Consider the following 22,184-nt stretch of genomic DNA (forward strand, 5'->3'; position numbering starts at 1 on the left):
ACATTTAAATGGATACCACATTGAAACAAAAAGTGCAGAAAATGTGGAATATCTATACATTACGTCCAATGATACCCAGAAACGTATATTGAAGAAGTTGCGTGGTTTGTCGAGTGGATTGTATTATACATATATAAGGACAATCGAATCACATGCTGTCATGAAACATAATTTCATTGATTAAAAAGATTACATGCTTTGGCATGACCGTTTGGGTCATCCAGGATCCACCATGATGCGTAGGATCATTACCAACTCTAACAGACATCCATTATTGAGCAGAGACATTGCTATCTCAAATGATAACCCTTGCAAGGCTTGTTCTCAAGGGAAGTTGGTAATTAGACCATCACAACTAAAGATTGATGATGAATCCCCATCATTTTTGCAAAAAAATTCAAGGGGATATGTGTGGACCTATTCAACCATCTTGTGGACCATTTCGATATTTTATGGTTTTGGTTTATGCCTCTACCCGATGGTCACATGTTTGTCTCTTATCTACTCAGAATGTAGCTTTTGCGAGACTTATTGCTCAGATAATCAAGTTACGAGCACAGTTCCCAGATTATCCCATTAAGTTAATTCGACATGATAATGTTGGTGAATTTACGTCTCAAACCTTTGATGATTACTGCATGACATTGGGCATTGATGTTGAATACCCTGTTCCTTATGTCCATACTCAAAATGGTTTAGCAAAAGTATTGATCAAGCAGCTTCAATTAATGGCTCGCACTCTGCTCATGAAAACAAAATTGTCAGTTTCTGCATGAGGACATGTCATCTTACATGCTGCATCATTGATTCGATTGAGACTTATAGCCAACCACCAATACTCCTCAGTACAACTCGTGTTTAGACATCACCCAAACATTTCACATTTACGAGTTTTTGGTTGTGTTATTTATGTGCCTATTGCACCACTGCAGCGCACTAAAATGGGACCTCAACGTAGACTAAGAATTTATGTGGGTTTTGATTCACCATTTATCATTAGATATTTGGAACCCCTAACAGGTGATATCTTTATAGCTCGTTTTGTTGATTGTCACTTTGATGAGACAGTCTTCTCGTTGTTAGGGGGAGAAAAGACCGTTCTAGAAGAATAGCAAGAGCTGACTTAAAAATGAAGTGAAAATGATCGTTCATCTTCAAAGTGTTGCCAATCAAATGCCAAATGCATTTAATGATGCTATGAAAGTGACAAAATCACATATACCTGCTGCAAATGCACCTACAATAATTGATGTCCCTATTGGACAAAATAAAGTGGCAGCGAATGATTCATTTGGTGGACGCTTGAAGTGTGGTAAACCCCTAGTTTCAAAAGATTCAGCCATTCGAAAGAGAAAGACGCACAGCTGAATCCAAATGAAATCATTCAGGAAGAGAAAATGAATGAAAAATCCGCAATTTATGATTCTGTACTTCCAGAAAAAGAAAATGTCCTTGATGAGACACATGTCCCTGAAGAGACAGTAGTACATGAAAGCAAAGAAATTTCCATAAATTATGCATGTACAAATGAATTATGGAATCAGAATGAAATAATCATCGATGATATGTTCACATTCGCAGTAGCCATTGAAATCATATTAAGTGACGATATTAAGCCCCGCTCTGTTGATGAATGCAAATAAAGACAAGATTGGCCTAAGTGGAAAGATGCAATCCAGGCAGAATTAAATTCTTTGGAAAGGCGAAGTGTTTTTTTACCGGCAATCCAAACTCCGCTTGATGTAAATCCCGTGGGTTACAAATGGGTAGTCACAAGAAAACGCAATGAGAAAAACGAAATTGCAAGATACAAAGCATGACTCATTGCACAAGATTTTTCACAAAGACCTGGAATTGATTATGAGGAGACATATTCTCCTGTAATGGACACAATTACGTTCCGTTACTTAATAAGTTTAGTGGTTTCAGAAAAGCTTGATATGCGACTTATGAATGTCATCACTGCGTATCTATATGGAGAATTAGATACTGACATATACATGAAGGTCCCAGAAGGACTTAAGTTGCCTGAAACAACTAACAAACCACGAGGTATGCTCTCGATCAAATTAAGACAATCATTTTATGGGCTGAAACAATATGAACGAATGTGGTATAATCGCCTTAATGAATATTTGATCAAAGAAAGATATATCAACAATGTCATTTGCCCTTGTGTGTTCATTAAGAAATCAAATTCTGGATTTGCTATAGTGGCAGTATATGTTGATGATATGAACCTAGTCGGAACTCCTAAAGAGCTTAATAAAACTGTTGAATATCTGAAAAGTGAATTTGAAATGAAAGACCTCGGGAAAACAAAATATTGCCTCGGTCTGCAGATTGAGCATTGTGTTAATGGAATTTGGTCCACCAATCAACTTACATTAAAAAATCCTAAAGCGATTTGGCATTGACAAAGCTTATCCGCTCAGTATACCAATGGTCGTTTGTTCTTTGGACATTAAGAAAGATCCATTATGTCCAAAAGAAGATGATGAAATGGTTATTGGTCCAGAAGTACCATATTTGAGTGCAATATGTGGTTTATTATACTTAGCACAATGTACTAGACCATATATGACTTTTTTAGTTAACTTGTTAGCAAGGTATAGATTTGCTCCAACAATGCGTCATTGGAAATGAGTCAAAGATGTTTTGCGATACCTTCGTGGGATAACAAACATGAGTCTCTTTTACTTAGGAAAATCCACAAATGACCAAATCCTTGCTGGATATGCAGATACTGGTTTCCTCTCTAATCCGCATAAAGCCCGCTCACAAATTGGATATGTGTTCACTAATGGAGATACATCAATCTCATGGCGCTCAACAAAGCAAACATTAGTTGCTACATCTTTAAATCACTCAAAAATACTTGCTTTACATGAAGCAAGTCATGAATATTCCTAGTTAAGATCAATGATCCATCATATCCAGAATTCATGTGGTCTACCTTCGAAGACAGACAATCCAACTGTCATCCATGAAGATAATGTAGCCTGTGTTGTCCAAATGAAGGAAGGATTCATCAAGGGCGATAAGACTAAACATATATCGCCAAAGTTTTTCACTACACATGAGCTTCAAAAGGCTAAAGTTATTGAAGTCAGACAAATCCTTTCTAATGAAAATCTGGCAGACCTATTCACCAAGTCTCTACCAAAGTGCACGTTTCAAAAGTTAGTGCAGAGTATCGGATTACGTTGACTTACCAATCAACTAAATTTGAAGAATGCGGAATCAATGGGAGATAAATATCAGGGGAAACATCCATGATACATGCTTGTTGTACTCTTTTTCCTTCGACTAGGATTTTTCCCATAGGGTTTTTCCTATCAAGGTTTTGACGAGGCAACATAAGCATATTTAACACTATATCAATAATCTAGGTAAAGTTGTACTCTTTTTCCTTTGCTATGGTTTTTTCCCACTGGGTTTTTTCGAGCAAGGTTTTAACGAGATAACTGATGTTGATATGTGGGCATCTAAGAGGGAGTGTTATAGAATTAATGGGTGAATGCTTAAAGACTTAGTAATAGTGAATAATAGTGTTTGATACTTTCAAAAGTATCATCATTATATTTTGATGGTTGTAGTTACGATAATCGCTCTATAAATAGAGAACTCTGTCTGTTATCAAATGCACTGCGAAAAAAAGTAAGAGAAATAAAATCAGTATCCCTCCCTCTCTTTATCTACCATCCCTTTTTGTGTTATAGCTACTAAAGTTATAGTGTGATATTTTGCACCTACTTTGCTCATGTCCTTAGAAAGATTATCTCTCTAACTTTTATCTATTTATAATATATATATATATATATATATGTATATATATTCTCAATATGATAGAAGCAAGAACATCACTATCATTTGATGGGGTTGTGTGCCAAATTGTCTCTCTTTTTGTTTAATGGGACCCTGTCTAATCGATGTGATATCATAATCTTATATCACCAGTTGCTAACTTGAATTTCTAGATTAGTGCAGGGATAAGCACAAATCTCAAAATTCAATCTCATTTAATGATAATAAATAAGGTGGTGAGCATATACTATACTAAATGGTGGTGAGTAAAAATGCACTCATCAAACAATTTTGGTAGCGATATTCCCAAGAATCTAAACCCAAACGAAACCAAGATCGGAGTACTGATTAGTGATTATATGGAAAGGATGAAGAATTATGAACTTTATGGTTAGCAACTTCTTGAGTTCTATATGTGGAAGAAAAAACTTCAGTCGAGCTGCTCTGTCACGATACCTCAAAGACACGCACAAGGAGACCCACCGATGGCAAAGGGTTTATTTTCCTTATTTGTGTCTTGGATGGACGGACGTGGCAAGGCACCCCAACAGAAAATTTTCTCGTATGCCTTTTGGCCTCCACCGAAGAAAGGAAAGAAAAGAAAAAGTAGACGAATAAACAGAGAGAAAATAACATGGATGACTCACCATCATGAAGTTGACCCCCACAACATGAAAGAAAGAAAGAAAGATGGATGCTTGGCTTCGCTGAGCTTCACAAGAAATCTGTGCAACCAGATTTTATCGCTAGCAACATTATATACGTTTCGATAGGTATACATACATATATACATACACACAGACCAATCATCTGCGCATCCCTCTTCTGGTTAAACATTCTGCAGCTCATTTTTAACTTCAAAAGTTTCTTGGTGTGCAAGAAACGGCAAGCGATATCGGGATGGAAGCATAAAGAGGAACTAGTAAGGGCTCGTGTTTAGAACTTGTCTCATGAATTTTTCAAATAAGAAGATGAAATGAGAGGCTTTTCCGTCAAGTTACATTCACAAGAGAATTTTATTTAATTACATGAATTGCATACAAAACTGGTCCATTAAACACTAATTTAAGATCCCCATGAAATAAAAAAGGATTACAAATGGGGCAAAAACCACCATCTTTTGCTTTTGAAACCTAGTTCCCACCACCACATCTGGATCGGGGTGCGCCATTTTGCTTGGACTTATTCACACTTCTATGCCATACTTAAAACAAGAAGATAATAACCCGGGAATTCGAATTTTGCAGAAGAAACTTAGTAAGACCAGGACCAAAAGGCATGATCTTCCACCGGGAATCCGAAATTACAGGAATTTGCAGGCGTATCGGAGTAATCGACATCTTCAAGCTTTGGGAAGATGTATGGAGGCAGCAGGCTTTTGCTGAAGTTATCTTCTTCATCTTGGGAGAGGTCAGACTGCTCAGGTTCAAAAACGTACGAAGAATCACCAGGCTCCATGAGTGAAGAGTGAACTCCATCCGTGTAATGTGGGCTGTCTGAATCAAATATATCACTCCTGCCTGAACTATGATCTTCCTGCTTAGAGGCCACAGCTGAGACTTTTGATACTTCGCCTTCTGAGGCCGAGTCAGCAATTGGCTTGTGCGACGGTTCTTGAGACAATTTGTTGGTATCAGATAGTTCTGAATTTCCTCTCACTTTCTCTTTGAGTTGCAGCTTGTCTGAGAGGACAAGAACCTGATGGCCAATTCAAACATATCATGTCAAATTCAAGAGCAAAATACTACAAATGGAAAAACTAAGGCAGCCAATGACATATATTAATCGCTACCTCGGCCTTCAGTTTATCATTCTCTTTCGAAAGGCTTTCACAGTTAGCCTTGAGATTATTGTAGTTGGCTTGCAGCACCTCATAATCCTTCTCAAGGTGTTTTGTCTTCCACCTCGCCCGGCGGTTCTGGAACCATATCGCAACCTGCCGAGGCTGCAAGCCAAGGTCCTTTGCAAGCAGGACTTTCCTCTCTGGTTCCAGCTTGTTTTCCACATCAAAGCTTTTTTCGAGAAACCGGACTTGATCAGCGGTTAGCCGCCTCTTCTTCCCTGGTTGATGGGGATACTCATCCAAGTCATCTTCCCCGTTATCTTCGTGCTCATACTGGTGGAACAATGACCTATTCAATCCACTTCCTCCGCGAACATCTTCGAAACTCACCATCGATCTTGAACCTGAACAAGGTATTATCTGTTAATTAGGAATACCATCTTCCAAAATATTACCACACACATGAACAACATCTTGCCACACAATTTTCCACTACAAATCATATGGATTATCTAAAATTGATGAGCATTATCAGCTCCGATCACAAAGTGTGTTTGTTATGGCTGTTGATTAATCTACGATTCCGGATTCCGAATTCCGAGATAATTAACATAACAATAACCAAACAGATGAACAAGGGCCTAGACTATGTGCAAATTTTAATCTTTGCTTAATTCAAACACAAGTTAAGCAGCAACATGCATATCTAACATATTCATATATGCCAAAAGATCAAATATTTAAGGAAAAATCAGAAAACCCAGATCAGAAACACTAAAAAATTAGTGATAAATTAACCCAAATAATAAAAATCACAGAGACAGAGTATACAAAGAGAGAGTGAAATAGTACCCAGAAAAGAAGAAGAGGAAGAATTTGATGACCCAGAAAGGAACAGAGAATCAAGAGGCTCAGAACTCTTCTGGTTCTGAAGCAAAGCACTGAGGACGGACGAATTTCGGCCGCCGTAGACCCTCCCGCCGGCCATGTTTACAGTCAACACTCCGACGAATTAGTTTTGTATACTAGGCGTTTGTTAAGTTTCTGTAGAGAACATCACAGCTTGGTGTTTGAGAAGGTGAATGATCCGAAGCTCTGGGTTGGAAAGAATCACGCTTTGTGGCGGAAGAAGCTGGTGATGATGATTTCTGTGATGTGGGAAGTGTGGGAACAGCGGCTGCACACACCCATCACTCAGAACAAGGAGAACTTGTGGGACTTTCAATTTGGAGGTGGTGGTGAAACAGTGGAGAAGAAGAAGAGCTATGCAAATTGGGAAGTTTCAGAGAGAGAGGAGAGGAGGGAGGGGAGAGAGAGTTTCCTTCTCTCTTTCTCAGAAGCGTAACGCGATGGTGATAAATATAGTAAAAGCCATAAGGGGTTCCTGTTCGAGGGGAGGACAAAGATGGGTTAGATTACTATCCTGCCCTTCGTTGTAAAGCATCAATTGTATAATCAAGGAGTTTTAGTTGCAGGTTTTCATCATATTTAACTTCAACGATCCGAACTGTTTATTTTTCAAATTATATCTTATAAATTATCTTTACAAAATATTAGCTCAATCAGAAATATTTGAGGCATGTAATTGAGTTCAAAGAAATTGATGAATAATATGTTTTAAAAACATTGAAATTTCATAATGACAATTAAATGGAAAAATGATTTTGCATTGAATTGAATTGAATTTTTACAAGAATGATCTATTAGTCGGGACTTATAAAATAGACGGTTCAGATAGTTAAAATTCGATATAGAGTGAGTCTCACAATTAGTCCCTTTTTTTTTTTTTGAAAAAATTCTTCCCTTAAAGAGCCTGATTGTATACATATTTCATAATTTGAACACATATACTCTTGAAATTGACCCACCCTATTATATATGTTTTTTGATTTAAAAAATCAATAAGTATCGTGCCAAAATATTGGTGACGTAAATCAATATGACTCGCAATATGAACACAAATATTTTTGTTGTTGCACGTCTCACAATATGACTTCACTCTTGTGGAAAAGTTTAGGTTGCAAAACATTTTTATATTTATTGAACCATATTAAAGAAATTTATTTGAATATCGAGAAAATATTGTATTTTCTCATTAAAGGAATGTATTCATTTAGATCCTAATGCAATAACTGGCAAATCGCAACGATACTAGAAAAGAGAAATGCTAAAAAGATATTTTTAAAGTGAAACTTTCAATAGACTCTTTGTCATCTCATATTTTTTGGACAATATTTCTAATGTTTACAAGAAAATTAACGTTAAATTATGAGGTGGCAGTTAGAGTCTTACTTTAAAAGAGTTTCTTCCAGGCCCATATTTTTCAGGTACCATATTCTTTGGAAAAGAAAATTGTTCATTTTTCTCCCAAATCATAGCTAGCTAGCTAGGGTAGGAGACTTGTTCATAGTGGTGCCACATACTCACTTTTATTTTTCACACCCTCTTTGTTAATTTTTGTTTTTTGATATTTTTTAATTCTTACGATCCGATCATCAAAAAATATGAGAAATACGTTATAAGTAAAAATGAGTGTGCATAAACAAAATTTTGTTTTGTTTTCTTTAGAAAGACGTGCAAACAACATGCTAAAATATTCTAAACATTTTCCACAGGAAAATGACAGAATGAGAGCGTGGAACATGTAGCGGAGGGCATAATGGTAAATGTGGAGGGGCATAATAGTAAAAGTACTCTAATTGGAAGATGAAAACGAGGGGGGGAATACAGAAACAAAGGAATCGAGTCGAATCAATCGCTTTGAGAATTCAGAAGGAGCGAGTCAGAAACAGAAGACTCAGTCACCGATTTCTGATGACTCAGTGGCCGATTCTCTATGACTCTGACCGCTCAGTGCCACTTTAACCACACGCGGGGCTCGCGATTCAACATGGCGGGCCACCATTGGGCCACGTCTACGTGACGTGGGGCCAGCCATGTCCCTTCATACAGATTTTATATTCGCTCGGTGCCACTTTAGACAATATGCCAAAACAAAATTCCACAGATGTAAATAGAACGGAGGGATTCGTGAATTGGGGAAGTTAGGAATATGAAAAACGTGAACTGATAATGAGATTAAAGATTGAAATGTGTGTTGTATGTATTTTGTAATTTGTATATTTTAGTAAACATATGAAATTAGGAACAAAAGTTTGAAATTGGAATTTCAGTACAATTCGAAGTAAATAAACATGCTATTAATTTCTTTTTCACTTTCCAGTCAAACTTGTTGCTAGGTCCCCTTTGTGTTTGTGAATGTCACGATCTTAGACAATTACAAGATCTTGTATCTGATTTTTCTATCTTTTAGTATCGTTTATGTAAAGAAACGGAAGTGATTTCACATGTCCATTTTATCACCTATACATCCTTACTTATTAATTGACTTTAAATTGAATAAGTGAAATGAGAATTAAGAGGCATAAATAACCAAAAGTATGCAAAGAAGAAAGAGTGTGCGAAAATTATTTCCGTAACAAAAAATTCTGAACTTTGGGTTAAATTCTTTAGTCCAATAATTTGTCTTACTTTGTACATAAGCCCATAACTTGTTCTGCGTTCTGGGAGCTATCCACAATGAGCTTAAGCCCATATTCGACGCACTGTGTAAAAGATCCAATCCCCAATCTTAATCCAGTTCTGCTTTTGGAACCCAATTCTGGGTTCTCATTTAGAATTGCAACAAGTGGAAAGTGATTTGGTTCTTTTGCTTTCTCCAAGTACACGAGCAATTCTAATGCAAACCCACTAAGCAATCCCTTTTCTTTTGATGGCTCAACAACCTCAAACTTATTATAAAATACTCTAATATACAGGATAAAAAATTTAAGTTCAGATGCAAATGAGCGGGCACATTGTTTTAGCCTAACTAGTCTAAACTATGTTTGCTAAGGTCATCTCCTATGGTTGGCCAAATGGCTCATTGTAATCTATTTTTGACAAAAATCCATCTCTAATGTGGGTTAAAGGGAATGCGTCACTTAGTACTACAGTCTAATAATATTCTTCTTCACTTATAAGTGAGAGGTCTTATGTTCGATTCTCACCAAAGGCAACTTTGAACCTCATTATTGCTAGTCTATTGTAAGGCTAAACTCACCCCTCTCAATGAGTGTAAATAAAAAAAAATGTGGGCTAAATGAAATCTTGAAAAAAGACTCCCAGCTCAGCTAAATGTAGCTTGGTTGGAGGCCCGAGCCATCACTGTTGGTGTTGGCTAGGCTCACCAAAGACAACTTTGAACCTCATTATTGCTAGTCTATTGTGAGGTTAAACTCACTCCTCTTAATTAGTGTAAATAAAAAAAAAAAGTGGGCTAAATGAAATCTTGAAAAAAGACTCCCAGCTCAGCTAAATGTAGCTTGGTTGGAGGCCCGAGCCACCACTGTTGGTGTTGGCTCGGCTCACCACGTGCAAAAGATTCAAGGAGCAACTGGGAGGCGCGGATCTGGTGTGATGCAAATATCAGCATATCTCTCTGCTCTCTTCAGTTTCTTTCTCTATCCTCTTATCTCCGTTCGATCTTGTTGTGGCCCATCACGTGCAAAATAATCAGAAAATAAGGCACACCATAGGAAGAAAGAGAAAAATGCAACGAATCCCACCACAAAAAATTCATATTATTAAGTCCAAATTGATTTCAGAGTGTTTTAATCAAAAGAACTATGAGAAAATTACGTATAGCCCTGCATCACTGAATATAAAAAATATAGCACTGCAGTATTCATCAAAACATTCATATGTTAGTAGGCTAAAAATGGCATAGGGGGCTACACTTAGCCAAACTATCGGAAATGGACTAGAATTTCATCCCCTCCTTTTTTCATCATCTTCCCTCCCCTCTTTTCACATTCTTTATTTTATCTTTCTTTTTTTGTGAAAAATTAATACAAGATGTTGACGTGGTTTAACCATGACCATTCAAATAAGATGGAAAGGAAAAGGAGGGAAAAAAAAAGGGAAGAGAATCCTACTCCATCAGAAATGGCCTAATTGACCAACCATGCAAAAAAATTCAAACTAGATTGGAAGTGGCACCTCCAACATGTGTGGATTGGAGTAATTTTCAATTTCGTATTGTTTCAAAATCAAAGTAAAGAACATGTTCAATGGAGAACATAAGGAATATGCAGCAGTTCTTCTCAACCTTCTCATGTTGGCCAACATAGGATATGCATTTTGAGTATTTCTTTCAACCTTTCTATTTTTAGGGCAAACTTAAACCACTACAACAGTCTACTGCCTTATTGGTTGCTAGTTGTAGTGGTTCTTCGCCTCACTATCGGAACCCATTTCACATTGTTCCCAACACTTAGGTCAGTCTCTATTGGCTAGGGAAACTTCAGGTGAAACAAGGCACTTCCTTAAACAACCACTATGAGATTTGGTGGCTGTAGCTAGAAGAGTTTACTACAAAACAGAAACTTTTCATGGCCAATGTTTGTGGCTACTGCACTTTCTTTTTGTTCAATATTTGGGACATTGAATTGACACAAAAGTTCGGTTGGATCCCCGGTTAAATGGCGGACTGGCCGGTGGTGATCGACCGGCCATCGAGGTCCCGCCCAGCCAAAATGGTTTGAGGAATTTTCTAGATGGTATTGGAGTTGTTGGAGTCCCCATTCAGTCGTTTAGAAGTTCCCATGTCACATGTTGTTGATGCTGGTGTTAATATTCTAACAGGGATTCTGCTGTATACGCTTCTAGTTAGTAGATTATTAGAGTAATGACAGACGAGAATATTTGAAGGATATATAAGCAGGAAACTTTTAACATATACTTCTAGTTTTAGCAATCTTTGTGCCACTCATTTTCATAAGCATTCTCTCTTTTCCACTGCTTTACAATACTTAGGTTAAGTTTGAGCTTTGCAATATTAAAGGAGATTAGCAAATCTAACTTTCTGTTGCATATAATATATGAAACGAGAGATTTGATCCATACCAGCAGGTTGATTCTCGCTTCCTCTTTCACACTATAGCATGTAGTCAAAGAAGTCGAAACAGATGCTATATAGCCGGATAAAAAAAATTTCCAGTACAACTTCCATAACATATAAAACTCAGTTAAAACATACAGATAATATGATTAGTCATATTCCATTTACTGTTTTAACAGATAATATGATTAATCATATTCCATTTACACCTCCTAATTACGTACATTATGATTAGTAATATGAACAGTCATATTCCCTTAAATAGCCGGTGGGCGGTGAGGAATAATCTTGACATATTTAGATGATTAAGATTAGCATACTAATGTTCTCCTTGACGAAACGCTACCAGGGAAAAGCTACATTCTATGAAAATTAAGAATAATAATCAGATGATTATACCCCTTCGCGGTGATGTTGAGATGATGAATATGTGTTGTAATTCTCATTCAAAAAGTAAACCTAACACTCCCACAATTAGCTTCATAAAAGCTAGTTGCTCAGACCCCTACCCAAAAATAAAGAATCAGATTCCTAACATCATCTACTGAAAATTGGCATATGGAAATATACACCTATGGAAGATATTTATGCCTTACACCAAAAGCATGAGCATATATAAAGATGAAATGTTTATTGTTAGCCTGTGTTTTTATTTTAATTTTTTTTGTGTCTTTCATTTTTTAGAGGATTCGTTTATGTGACAGATGCTCCAGTCAGAATATGCGTTTATGACATAACCTTAGGGCAAAAGAGGTAAAATAAAACCTATGAAGACTTGGAAAAGACTCAAAGAAAAGAGATTGAGTACTTGGAATTAACGGAAAACTTAGCTCAAATCCGAGCAGAGTGGAGTTCTAGGGTTCATACAGTCAACCTCACTTAGTGAGATATAGTTTTATTGTTGTTGTTTTGTATCTTTTGTTTTTTTAGAGGTAAGGTTTGTGTTTTCAGACTAAGTGCAACTTCTTTTTTCATTTTAATAAGATATCCCCACATACTTTTATTTATTTTAATAAGCATTTTTCAAGTTCAACAAGGGGAAACCTAGATGTGTTGGCAATATCAATGCGTGGGAGTAATTAAACAGTGGACTGCTAGGACCACACCCAATTGAGAAACCCTAATAGCCACCCAATTTGTCTCTGAAAAATTATAGCCACGCATATTTTCATGATCAGGCATTCAGGTGGCTCAGAAAGGAAACCTAAGCTACAGGGCAACTACGTACATAGAATGATATGGCCACACCAGTACGTTAATAGTACCAGTCAGACGATTCTAGTCGAAAGGCGAAGCATCTCAGTCCAGCACTGAAAGCTCAATGCCAGAAGAAATCACATGAACTTTGATGGGGAAATTTGGATAGCCTTGTTAAATTCGACCTAAGAAATTAAGCAAAGGTTTTCCATGATTAGGGAGTAGATAAAGAATTGATCCTTGGAGATTAGTTTAAGACACAATGGCCTCATCTGTTACACCGACTACCACGTTGAGGACGGATCCAAATTTTTTTTTTCATGAGGCGACTTTGAACAATAAAATATGGTTTAACAAGCAATAACACTAGAATGTCAATACTTTTCTTAAACTTCGGTTAGTATAGTTAGTCGTTCAAACACATTAAATGACACATCATATATTCATGAAATATGTTGCTACTACAGTATTACTCTAAAGTTATCAAATATGTTACATATCTTCCTTAGTTCACTAAAATCGTCACTTGGGAAATACAAGTAAATATACAACTAAAAGGTCAGTTAATTATATTTCATATGTGTATATATTTGTGAGTATGTTGTACATATATATCTTCTTTACATATGTAAACTTAGAAGTATGTAGAATTCTGTCTCCGAGTTTGTTTGTATGCGTGTGGTGGGGGGCTGCCCCATTGAGCCTTAGTTGTCTCTGTACATGCACAACATGGTGGTATTAGTCCATTCATTATAATTTCTAACACGTGTATCCACTAATTTTAGCTATATCCCAAGTTAATTGAATATTAGCACCGTTGTTTACTCATATTATAACATGTGAATTAATAATTGCACGTATCAGTGTGATGATCAGACACTGAGCAATTGTTCTTCATTAGGGTAAGTGATTTTGAATGGCGTGGATGTAGGGCATGCCCTGAAAAGCTACAGTTTAGCTTTATCTTCTAGACCTTCAAGAACATCATGAGATTAAGACCCTCATTTATTTTGTCTATCCCACTTGCATTTAGTTTTGTACTCCATCTTGTGATATATCAATATTACATATCTTGACAAGAACAGGATGCATGTTTTGGTCGGGCAAATCACCTAACTCCACACATGACTCCCAATTAATTTGCACATCATCTCTATCTCCCGTTTTTACAATCAGCTTCTTACACTTGTATGTACTGAGCTTCAAAGCAGCAATGTCTATGTCAATTCAGAACATATTAGAAGATCAATATTGCTTTGGTATTTGGACTGGGGGAGTATATTTGGCTCCCGTTTTACCTTCACTTTCCCTTTTTTTCTCAAATTTTTTAGGGGTAGAAGCTGCCAACTCTGTCGTTTAATGGTTCAAAAGGTTGGGGAGAATGAGTAGTCCTTTTCCTGAAGTCTAGACCTTTCTCCTATATGTCTACCACCACTTTCCCAGTCTATAAATATGGCCCCCTTCTATCACTGCCAACGTACTAGTGTTTTTTCGTGTCCACGCAGTCCAGTAACCCTTCCCCTTTCCTTTCCGAAAAAGAGTCCAAGAAGCTTTGAAAACGAGATGGTGAGTTTCAAGTGAAGTTTTTTAACTGTCTTAGTCCTCGGTTTATTTACTGTTATGGACTGACTTTGTTTCGGCTATGATTGTAGGATGAGGCGCGGCATTCGGACATATGGGTAGGCTACGTAGATTGGAGGAACCGACCTGCCAAACAAGGCTGTCATGGCGGCATGATTGCTGCTTCCTTCGTCTTAGGTTAGTAAGTAAGCCTTAGATCACTGAATCCGCAAGAACATTTTGCTAACTTTTGATATGTTGCATATTTTAAATATATAGAGAATGTGGCATGAATATTTCTAACTTTGTTGTGTTGCAAACTTTAGCGGTGGAGATACTGGAGAACCTTGCTTTCCTGGCCAATGCAAGCAACCTTGTGCTTTATCTTTCTAAATTCATGCATTTTACTCCATCCACTTCCGCCAACATTGTAACTGATTTCATGGGCACGGCCTTCCTCCTTGCTCTCCTTGGCGGCTTTCTAGCCGACGCTTTTTTCACCACCTATTACATCTTTTTGATAAGTGCTGCTATAGAATTCATGGTAAGTTTCCAACAAACATTCGGATCCTAACTCTCTCCGCCATCCATCACTTCATAAAATCGGGTTTTAACAGTTTCATACTAAACAATCCTCAATAATTGCACTCGAAAGCATTTCGTTTTAAATTGCTGTCACAGATCAGCAGCTAGGGTTATGCAAGAAAATCCTTGTTGTCGATGTGGGACTCACGATTGAAATATCAACGTAGCCGCGTATAATTTTATTTGTCCAACATAAAGGAATTAATTTTTCAAGTTAAGCATAATAAATATTGAATACAAAGATCATTATCGGTATTGTTTTGTTGTAAAACGATACCTTTATACACAGATGTAATTAACTAGACTCATTACTAATTTGGACTGATGGAGCAGGGCCTACTGATTCTCACAATCCAAGCTCAGATACCATCACTAAAACCACCACCCTGCGTTTCAGTGAGCACCAAAAGTCCATGCCAAGAAGTTCATGGCGCAAGAACAGCGATGTTATTTGCAGGCCTCTATCTGGTGGCGCTCGGAGTTGGAGGAATAAAAGGCTCTCTTCCACCGCACGGGGCTGAGCAGTTTGACGAGACAACACAACAAGGCAGGAAGCAGAGATCTGCATTCTTCAACTACTACGTTTTCTGTCTCTCTTGTGGCGCTCTTGTTGCTACTACTTTCGTGGTGTGGATCGAAGACAACAAGGGCTGGCAATGGGGTTTAGGGATTTCCACCGCAACAATACTCATCTCCATACCACTCTTCCTCCTTGGATCTCCAAAATACAGGACTAAAATTCCTGCAGGAAGTCCAATTACAACCATTTTCAAGGTATAAATTCTGAGAAAAATCGTTATATCTTTTTGACAGGGCAATATTCTAATTTACTAGTTTTTTTGGAACTTGACTAACTGATTTAATCCACATCTGCAAAACAGGTCTTTAGATAAAACAATTTCAATTTGCATCGTCTGATCATTGCTAAACAAAGCTGCATTTTTTTATCCAACAGGTTCTAGCTGCAGCAATTTGGAATGCCTGCAAAGCTAGAAAACCGAGCAACACTGTCACGAACATGCCTGTTACCCCATCTTGTATGAATGAACCTATTGAGGGAGACGAGCAGACGTGTCAAACTCCAACCGAAAGCCTCAAGTTCCTTAACTTAGCAGTGACTACTAGGCCTGTCCATCCAATGCTGCAATGTACTGTAAAGCAAGTTGAAGAGGTTAAAATAGTGCTAAGAATTCTCCCTATACTAATGTCTACAATAATGTTAAACTGCTGCCTTGCTCAACTCTCCACTTTCTCGGTGCAACAAGCTGCCACGATGAATACTAATCTCGGATCCTTGAAGGTTCCACCCGCTTCTCTCCCGGTCTTCCCTGTCCTCTTCATCATGATTCTTGCCCCCATATACAACCACGCAATCCTCCCATTTACGAGAAAATTAACCAACACTGAAATGGGGATCACTCATTTACAAAGAATTGGAACTGGACTAGTATTTTCAATCATTGCCATGGCGGTGGCTGCTCTGGTGGAAATCAAGAGGAAGAAAGTCGCAACTAAACACGGGCTACTAGAATCCACCGAACCTCTGCCCATCACATTCCTATGGGTGGCTTTGCAGTACTTGTTTCTCGGCTCCGCGGATCTTTTCACATTGGCTGGCATGATGGAGTTTTTCTTCACAGAAGCTCCAATGAGCATGAGATCATTGGCCACGGCACTCTCTTGGACCTCACTCGCCATTGGATACTACCTCAGCTCCGTGCTCGTGTCCATAGTCAACGGCATCACGGGCGCATATAGGCACACACCATGGCTAGTTGGCAACAACTTGAATCATTATCACCTTGAGAGGTTCTACTGGTTGACGTGTGTCTTAAGTGGACTCAACTTTCTGTACTATCTCTTATGGGCGAGCCGCTACGAATACAGATCAATGGGGTCTGAAGATCACTCGGAGGAAAATCAAAATCAAATCCTCAAGAATTAAACAGAGTTCCATGACTTATCATACATACATATATATGTATATGTGTGAGTGGTATCAATATTTATGATTCAATCTTGCAAATGTATTATCTCTCAAGGTTTCGGCTTGCTTTGAGAATCGAAAAGATATGAACTTGCGCTGGTTTCTTCATCAAATCAATTGAACTTGTGTCCCACTGTTGAGTGATCTCCAGTAAATAAAATTTCCAACTAATTTGTTGGAGAAATTGATTACCAAATGTGGCAGACCGAGTAAGGCATGTTACTTGACACCAAGTAATTTGATCAAACAGATGATATCCTTGGATTAAAAAATCAAAATCTTATTTTGGGTCTGTAATCATATCGTAAAATAATTCAATTCAATTTTTCTTTTTCTTAAAAAAAACGGAAATCTAAAAGACAAATGGGTTGTGGATCGAAAAACCTCAAATAAGATAAGAGTTGTGTTATCCATACACCATTTTTTCATATCTCTTGTTAATTTCTGTCATTTGATCTTCTTCAATTCAATAGATCCGATGATTGAAAATTAGAAGGATGTGTGAGAAGTAAAAATGGTGTGTGAATATCACACCCTATAACAGAACTATTCAAAAACCGTTACCAAGCCACAAGATCAATAAATCATGTAGAGATCAATCCACAACAGCCAGATTTTGATACCCCTCACCGGATATGGCAACTTTCATGACCTGTTCGGGGTCAACATCCCCGTCATTGTCCAAGAAGCACTCGACAAAGTCCTCGGAGTTCCCTCTCATAGCGGTCACCCCAACATTCTCGTCGCATCTTAGGTCCCAAAACACTGTGTGGAACCATATCCCCGTACCCTTTCTCCTTAAAATTTCTCTGTATAGCCTCCTAATCGGTCCTCCAGCTACGGTCGGAAGCATCATCGAAGTCTTGGTCACTGGTGAACAGATACAGCTTCTTGATCATTTGCTCTGGCTTCGAGTTCGCATTCACTGCCATTTCCAGAATCAAATCAAACACCTTTTGAAAATTAGCGTTACGGTGCCAGCCCTTATTGTCCATCCTCATCAACCTGCACTTGGATTTAAGATCATCACCTTGTACTAAAAGTATCTGCGGGTTTCGACTAAAAGTGAAGACCTTTCCTTTCCACGTCAATTTCAGTTAAACCTAAGCTATACTAGATGTTCATGGCATGCGATGTAATTTGGATTGAACTGATGAATTTGACTCTTCCATGTGATAGTCACGTGAGTTTGGGTTTAGTGCATTAATTAAAGTTTGAAAAGGTATAAATGTTTGATCAAAACAATATAAAATTTAAGCAACTTATTATTAGTGTCACATTGATACATATTATTATTAGCACTGTTCTAAAAATCCCCTCCTAGCGCCGCCTAGGCGCTAGGTGGTTGGACACCACCCTGATTAATGTCTAGACATTTGAAAATTAAGAAAGTGTGCCTAGACCTGCTGAGGTGCCCGCCTAGACCACCTAGTCACCCGCTTAACCCACCTAGACCCGCCTAGGTCGCGACTCAATTAGACAGACAATATATAACTTTAATTTTGCATTTTATTTTTTTTTCAATAAATTGTAAGTTGTTTGTTGCATACTTAAATGAACACACATTATATCCTTGGTCCCCATGTTTTCTTTATGTTCCAATACTTCATAATATATGTCATTCTATTTTGTAGTTTATAATCAAATTATATATATATTTTAAGTATAAACAAACACTTATTTACACGAAACATAATAAATTTACTTAAATCCTCCTAATCCGCCTAGACCCCAGCCCGCCGTACGACTAGCTCCTACTGTTTTTTAGAACCTTGATTATTAGCACTAATTATGTGATGAAATGTTGAAGAGAACTGAAATTCTAAACACAAAGTGTGCAGCTGTTTCCTCTAACCCAATAAAAACAAAGGGCTTCCGCTGTCTTCCGGCTTTCATGAATTCAACAGCTCCTCTTTCCTACCGCTGCTGCTGCTGCTCGGCTTTCTTCTGTAGAAATATCATAATCAAATGCATATGTCAATATCCTCTTCCTCGTTCTCTTTGCGTCTCTGTTGTCAGGGCCTTCTACAATATCTTAGAGAACCTCGAGGTGGTCTGTAAGATCCACAAACAATCCTGCGACGGACATGACACTGTGCGCTAGCGTTTTGCGGTGGTTTGGTGAAGCCAAAATGCCTCCGTATCTGGCATTCCTGTCTAAGCCATCGGCCCTTCGGTTACAGATGAGCTTGAGTGTGATAAGAGGATTGTGAGACCAGACAACCGAGATGAGTTCTACTTGCCCTGGTTTCTTCATCGATTTCAATTAACAAGTGGACTGATTTATTTTATTTTTCAATCAATTTGGTTGAGTTAGAGAAGAAAAATAAGAGAACTACTGACTTAACAGATTGACATAGAAAAGATGCTTACTTGGGCACCAAGCATTTTCACCAGATTTACATCTCTCCTAATTTTTCGATCAGGTAATGTTAAGCAGACCAAATTTTTAAACCAAGTTTTATAAATCATATGATGTGGTTGTTGATGAATTAATTATATTCACCAAAACATAATCCAATAAGATAGAATTCGGCAGTGTCAGGAATGATCACTCCGATTCCTTCACTCTGAGGGTGAGCAAGTATTTCGCAAAAATACGCTGAGTTTTCAATGAATTGGTTGGAGAAATAAACACCAGTTACCTGCATTTCAACGGGCAGCAACAAGTCCACACCAGCAAGCAAAGACGGGCAAATTGTGCAGACTGCAAACATATGCATTCTTCAACTACTACTATGCCTTCGGTCTCACTCATCGGACTCTAGCTGCTACTGGTTTTCCTGCCGCAAGTCCAACTGCAACTATTAGGCCAAAACAATTTAAAGCAAAGCCTGAACCTGCATAAGCAAAACAAACCGCCTTTGTTCGCACCCTAAACGCTCTCCGCTGCAGCAATTCAAAATAATACTACGCTGCTGCTGCATTGTTCAATTCTCCACATTCTCAGTGCAACAAGCATCCACCATAAATATCAAGCTTTCAGTAAGAATTTCACCAAAACTTACTTTCATTTCATACAAAAACAACACAAGCATTGATTCATTTATATATTCCTCGACGCGAAACAAACAATTTCAGAACAGTTATCAATCCATTTCTCTAATTTAGTATATCACATACATAATTCTCAATTTTATCCTACCAAAAGGAGAAAAACCGAAAAACAAAAACAAATGAAAAACTTAATCAGCTTCTTGCAAACCATCCAACACAACTGACCCAACTAACAAGCCAGCAGCGCCGGCCCCAAGCACACCAGCCACCACAGCCTGCGCTGCCACCAGCGCCGCCGAGTCATCCGGTATAACCACGACTGCCACCACAGCTGCCACCAAAATGGGCAGAGCCGCCGAGGCCAACGCAGCGGGGGAGAATCCAGCCACCTTCTCGAGCAGACTGAGCAGCCCGAGCTCCTCCGCCTTGGAAAACAGCCCCAATTTTTCAATCGACGACAGGGTGACCCCAAGCTCCTCCGCCTTGGACAAAAGCCCCGCCTTCTCGACGTTGCTGAGGACCTTCCGCTTCTCCAGCTTCTTGAAGACGTCGACTTCCACTTCCTCCGCCCCTTCGTAGAAGATTCCCGCTCCGTACCACTTCTTCTCCCAGCCGCTGTCGAGCTTGTTCACCTGGAAATTTACAAAATTCACATGTTCTCAGCAAACAAACAAAAGGGTATTTATTAATTAACCAAAAAACAAAAGGGTATTCGTAATTTCGTCTAAAGATACTTTCTTGGCAGCCAAATAGAAGTTACAGAGCAAGAGTGGACGTAATTACCTTCTTTTGGGGCGCCATAGAAACGATTGTTGACGATCGAGATTTGGCGGGGAAGTTGCGGGAAGAGCCGAAGATGGAATTGAAGTGGGGTTTGGAGGAGAGGAAGTTTCTAGTGTGGTTGAGATTACAGGTAGCTGAAGATGCTGCAGCAGTGACCGCCATTGATGATGTGTATCGAAGCTCTGGCTCCCTGTGTGTTTGATTGTCTGTGTGTGCTGGACTGACACGTGGGATGAGAGAGAAAGAGAGAGTGTGGAAGGAAGAAGGGAAAGGTTTGGATCTGGTAATCTAACGTCACAGTGTACCTGCCAATCAAATTGACGAAAGGTGATAGCTTTATCCTTGCAAATTTCAAATTCCAATTAATTACAAGAAATTATTTCCTAAATAAGATTGGGAAAATTGGGCTGGTAAATTGATCGTGTTTGTCGTGTTTATTTTATTTTCATGTTAAACATATTATTTTGATCGGTTTTAAACCTTAAACTCAAACTCGGTGTTTTATCTCTTAAGGATAAAATATTATTTTAATAAATAATCAAATAAAAAAATTTAGACTACATTACTAAATATTAACATCTAAATTCATAAGTTCCTTTTGATTCAATAATACAACTGCAATTATTTTATTAAGCACTACATCTACATGCCCCATAAATTGAGAAAGAGACTAAGAGCTCGTTTGCATGTGCTTTTAAAATCACTGAAAACACTTTTGGTGAAAATATTTTTGAAAACAATCTTTAGTAAAAATGTTAGTAAACCCTGGAAAAACACTTTCGGTAAGAAACACATAACTGGTGATTCTTGTAAAAAGCACTTAAAGTGCTTTTGGAATCCTAAAATATTTTCTCTAAAAGCGCTTTCAGTCATTTTAAAAGCACATCCAAACGAGCCCTAAAATAGCTCGGGTTTTATATTTATAATTTATATTTTTACAAACGATAAAATTAGTAAGTTAAATTGTCAAATGTTAGAATAAAGAAACTCAATGTGGATCTATAACGCATCAAAGTGCATAAAAATTATTGCTTAATAGATTATTCACGAATAAACATAAATCAATTCTTTAAAATAACGAGTCGACCGGATATAAAAGTACCACACACACAAAGCACAAATAAACTCGAAATTCTAAGATCGACACCACCTATTTCAATTTGGCCTTATTCACGAAATGACCCCAAAACTCCGTACTTGTCTTATTCTGAGGTACTGAAAATTTGCTAATTGATCGTTTGCAGCTGAGAGAATATATAGAAAAAAAAAACGTGTTAAATAAGAAATAATAATTATTACGAAGATGTACGAATTCACACGATCTTTCGCTCCGATGAAAAACTCAAAGCTTATCACTTTCCCCTGGTTTTATTCAATTTAAATACCGCAATTCTTATTTTTCTTCGTCTTCAAGCATTGAAGGGGAACTGAAATCTTCTAAGATTTGCAAAAAAGTTACGTTTCACGTCTTTCTCTGTAATTCTCAAATTTAGATGATGGGTTGATTTGCGATTTTCGTTTAATTAGGCAATTTGTCTCGAAAT

The 22,184-nt window shown here is 37.8% G+C and overlaps 3 protein-coding genes across 3 annotated transcripts; 1 reads left to right on the forward strand and 2 right to left on the reverse strand.

The window, feature by feature from the left end:
* Nucleotides 1–4,784: 4,784 nt before the first annotated feature.
* Nucleotides 4,785–6,766, reverse strand: LOC137712470 (homeobox-leucine zipper protein HAT5-like). Its single transcript, XM_068451539.1, has 3 exons — nt 6,443–6,766; nt 5,600–5,994; nt 4,785–5,505 (listed from the first exon to the last, which is right to left on the reverse strand). Exons 1-3 carry the CDS (start codon nt 6,576–6,578, stop codon nt 5,062–5,064), a joined length of 975 nt encoding a protein of 324 aa, XP_068307640.1. The 5' UTR covers nt 6,579–6,766; the 3' UTR covers nt 4,785–5,061.
* A 7,463-nt stretch (nt 6,767–14,229) lies between these two features.
* On the forward strand, nt 14,230–17,040 carry LOC137713900 (protein NRT1/ PTR FAMILY 4.6-like). The gene is made up of 5 exons (XM_068453251.1): nt 14,230–14,294; nt 14,381–14,486; nt 14,615–14,832; nt 15,207–15,647; nt 15,829–17,040. Exons 1-5 carry the CDS (start codon nt 14,292–14,294, stop codon nt 16,816–16,818), a joined length of 1,758 nt encoding a protein of 585 aa, XP_068309352.1. The 5' UTR covers nt 14,230–14,291; the 3' UTR covers nt 16,819–17,040.
* Nucleotides 17,041–19,935: 2,895 nt separating this feature from the next.
* Nucleotides 19,936–20,947, reverse strand: LOC137713504 (uncharacterized). The gene is made up of 2 exons (XM_068452806.1): nt 20,641–20,947; nt 19,936–20,489 (listed from the first exon to the last, which is right to left on the reverse strand). Exons 1-2 carry the CDS (start codon nt 20,800–20,802, stop codon nt 20,046–20,048), a joined length of 606 nt encoding a protein of 201 aa, XP_068308907.1. The 5' UTR covers nt 20,803–20,947; the 3' UTR covers nt 19,936–20,045.
* Between the last annotated feature and the right edge of the window lie 1,237 nt (nt 20,948–22,184).

This window comes from Pyrus communis, chromosome 13, assembly GCF_963583255.1.
Source record: "Pyrus communis chromosome 13, drPyrComm1.1, whole genome shotgun sequence".
Lineage (NCBI taxonomy): Eukaryota > Viridiplantae > Streptophyta > Magnoliopsida > Rosales > Rosaceae > Pyrus > Pyrus communis.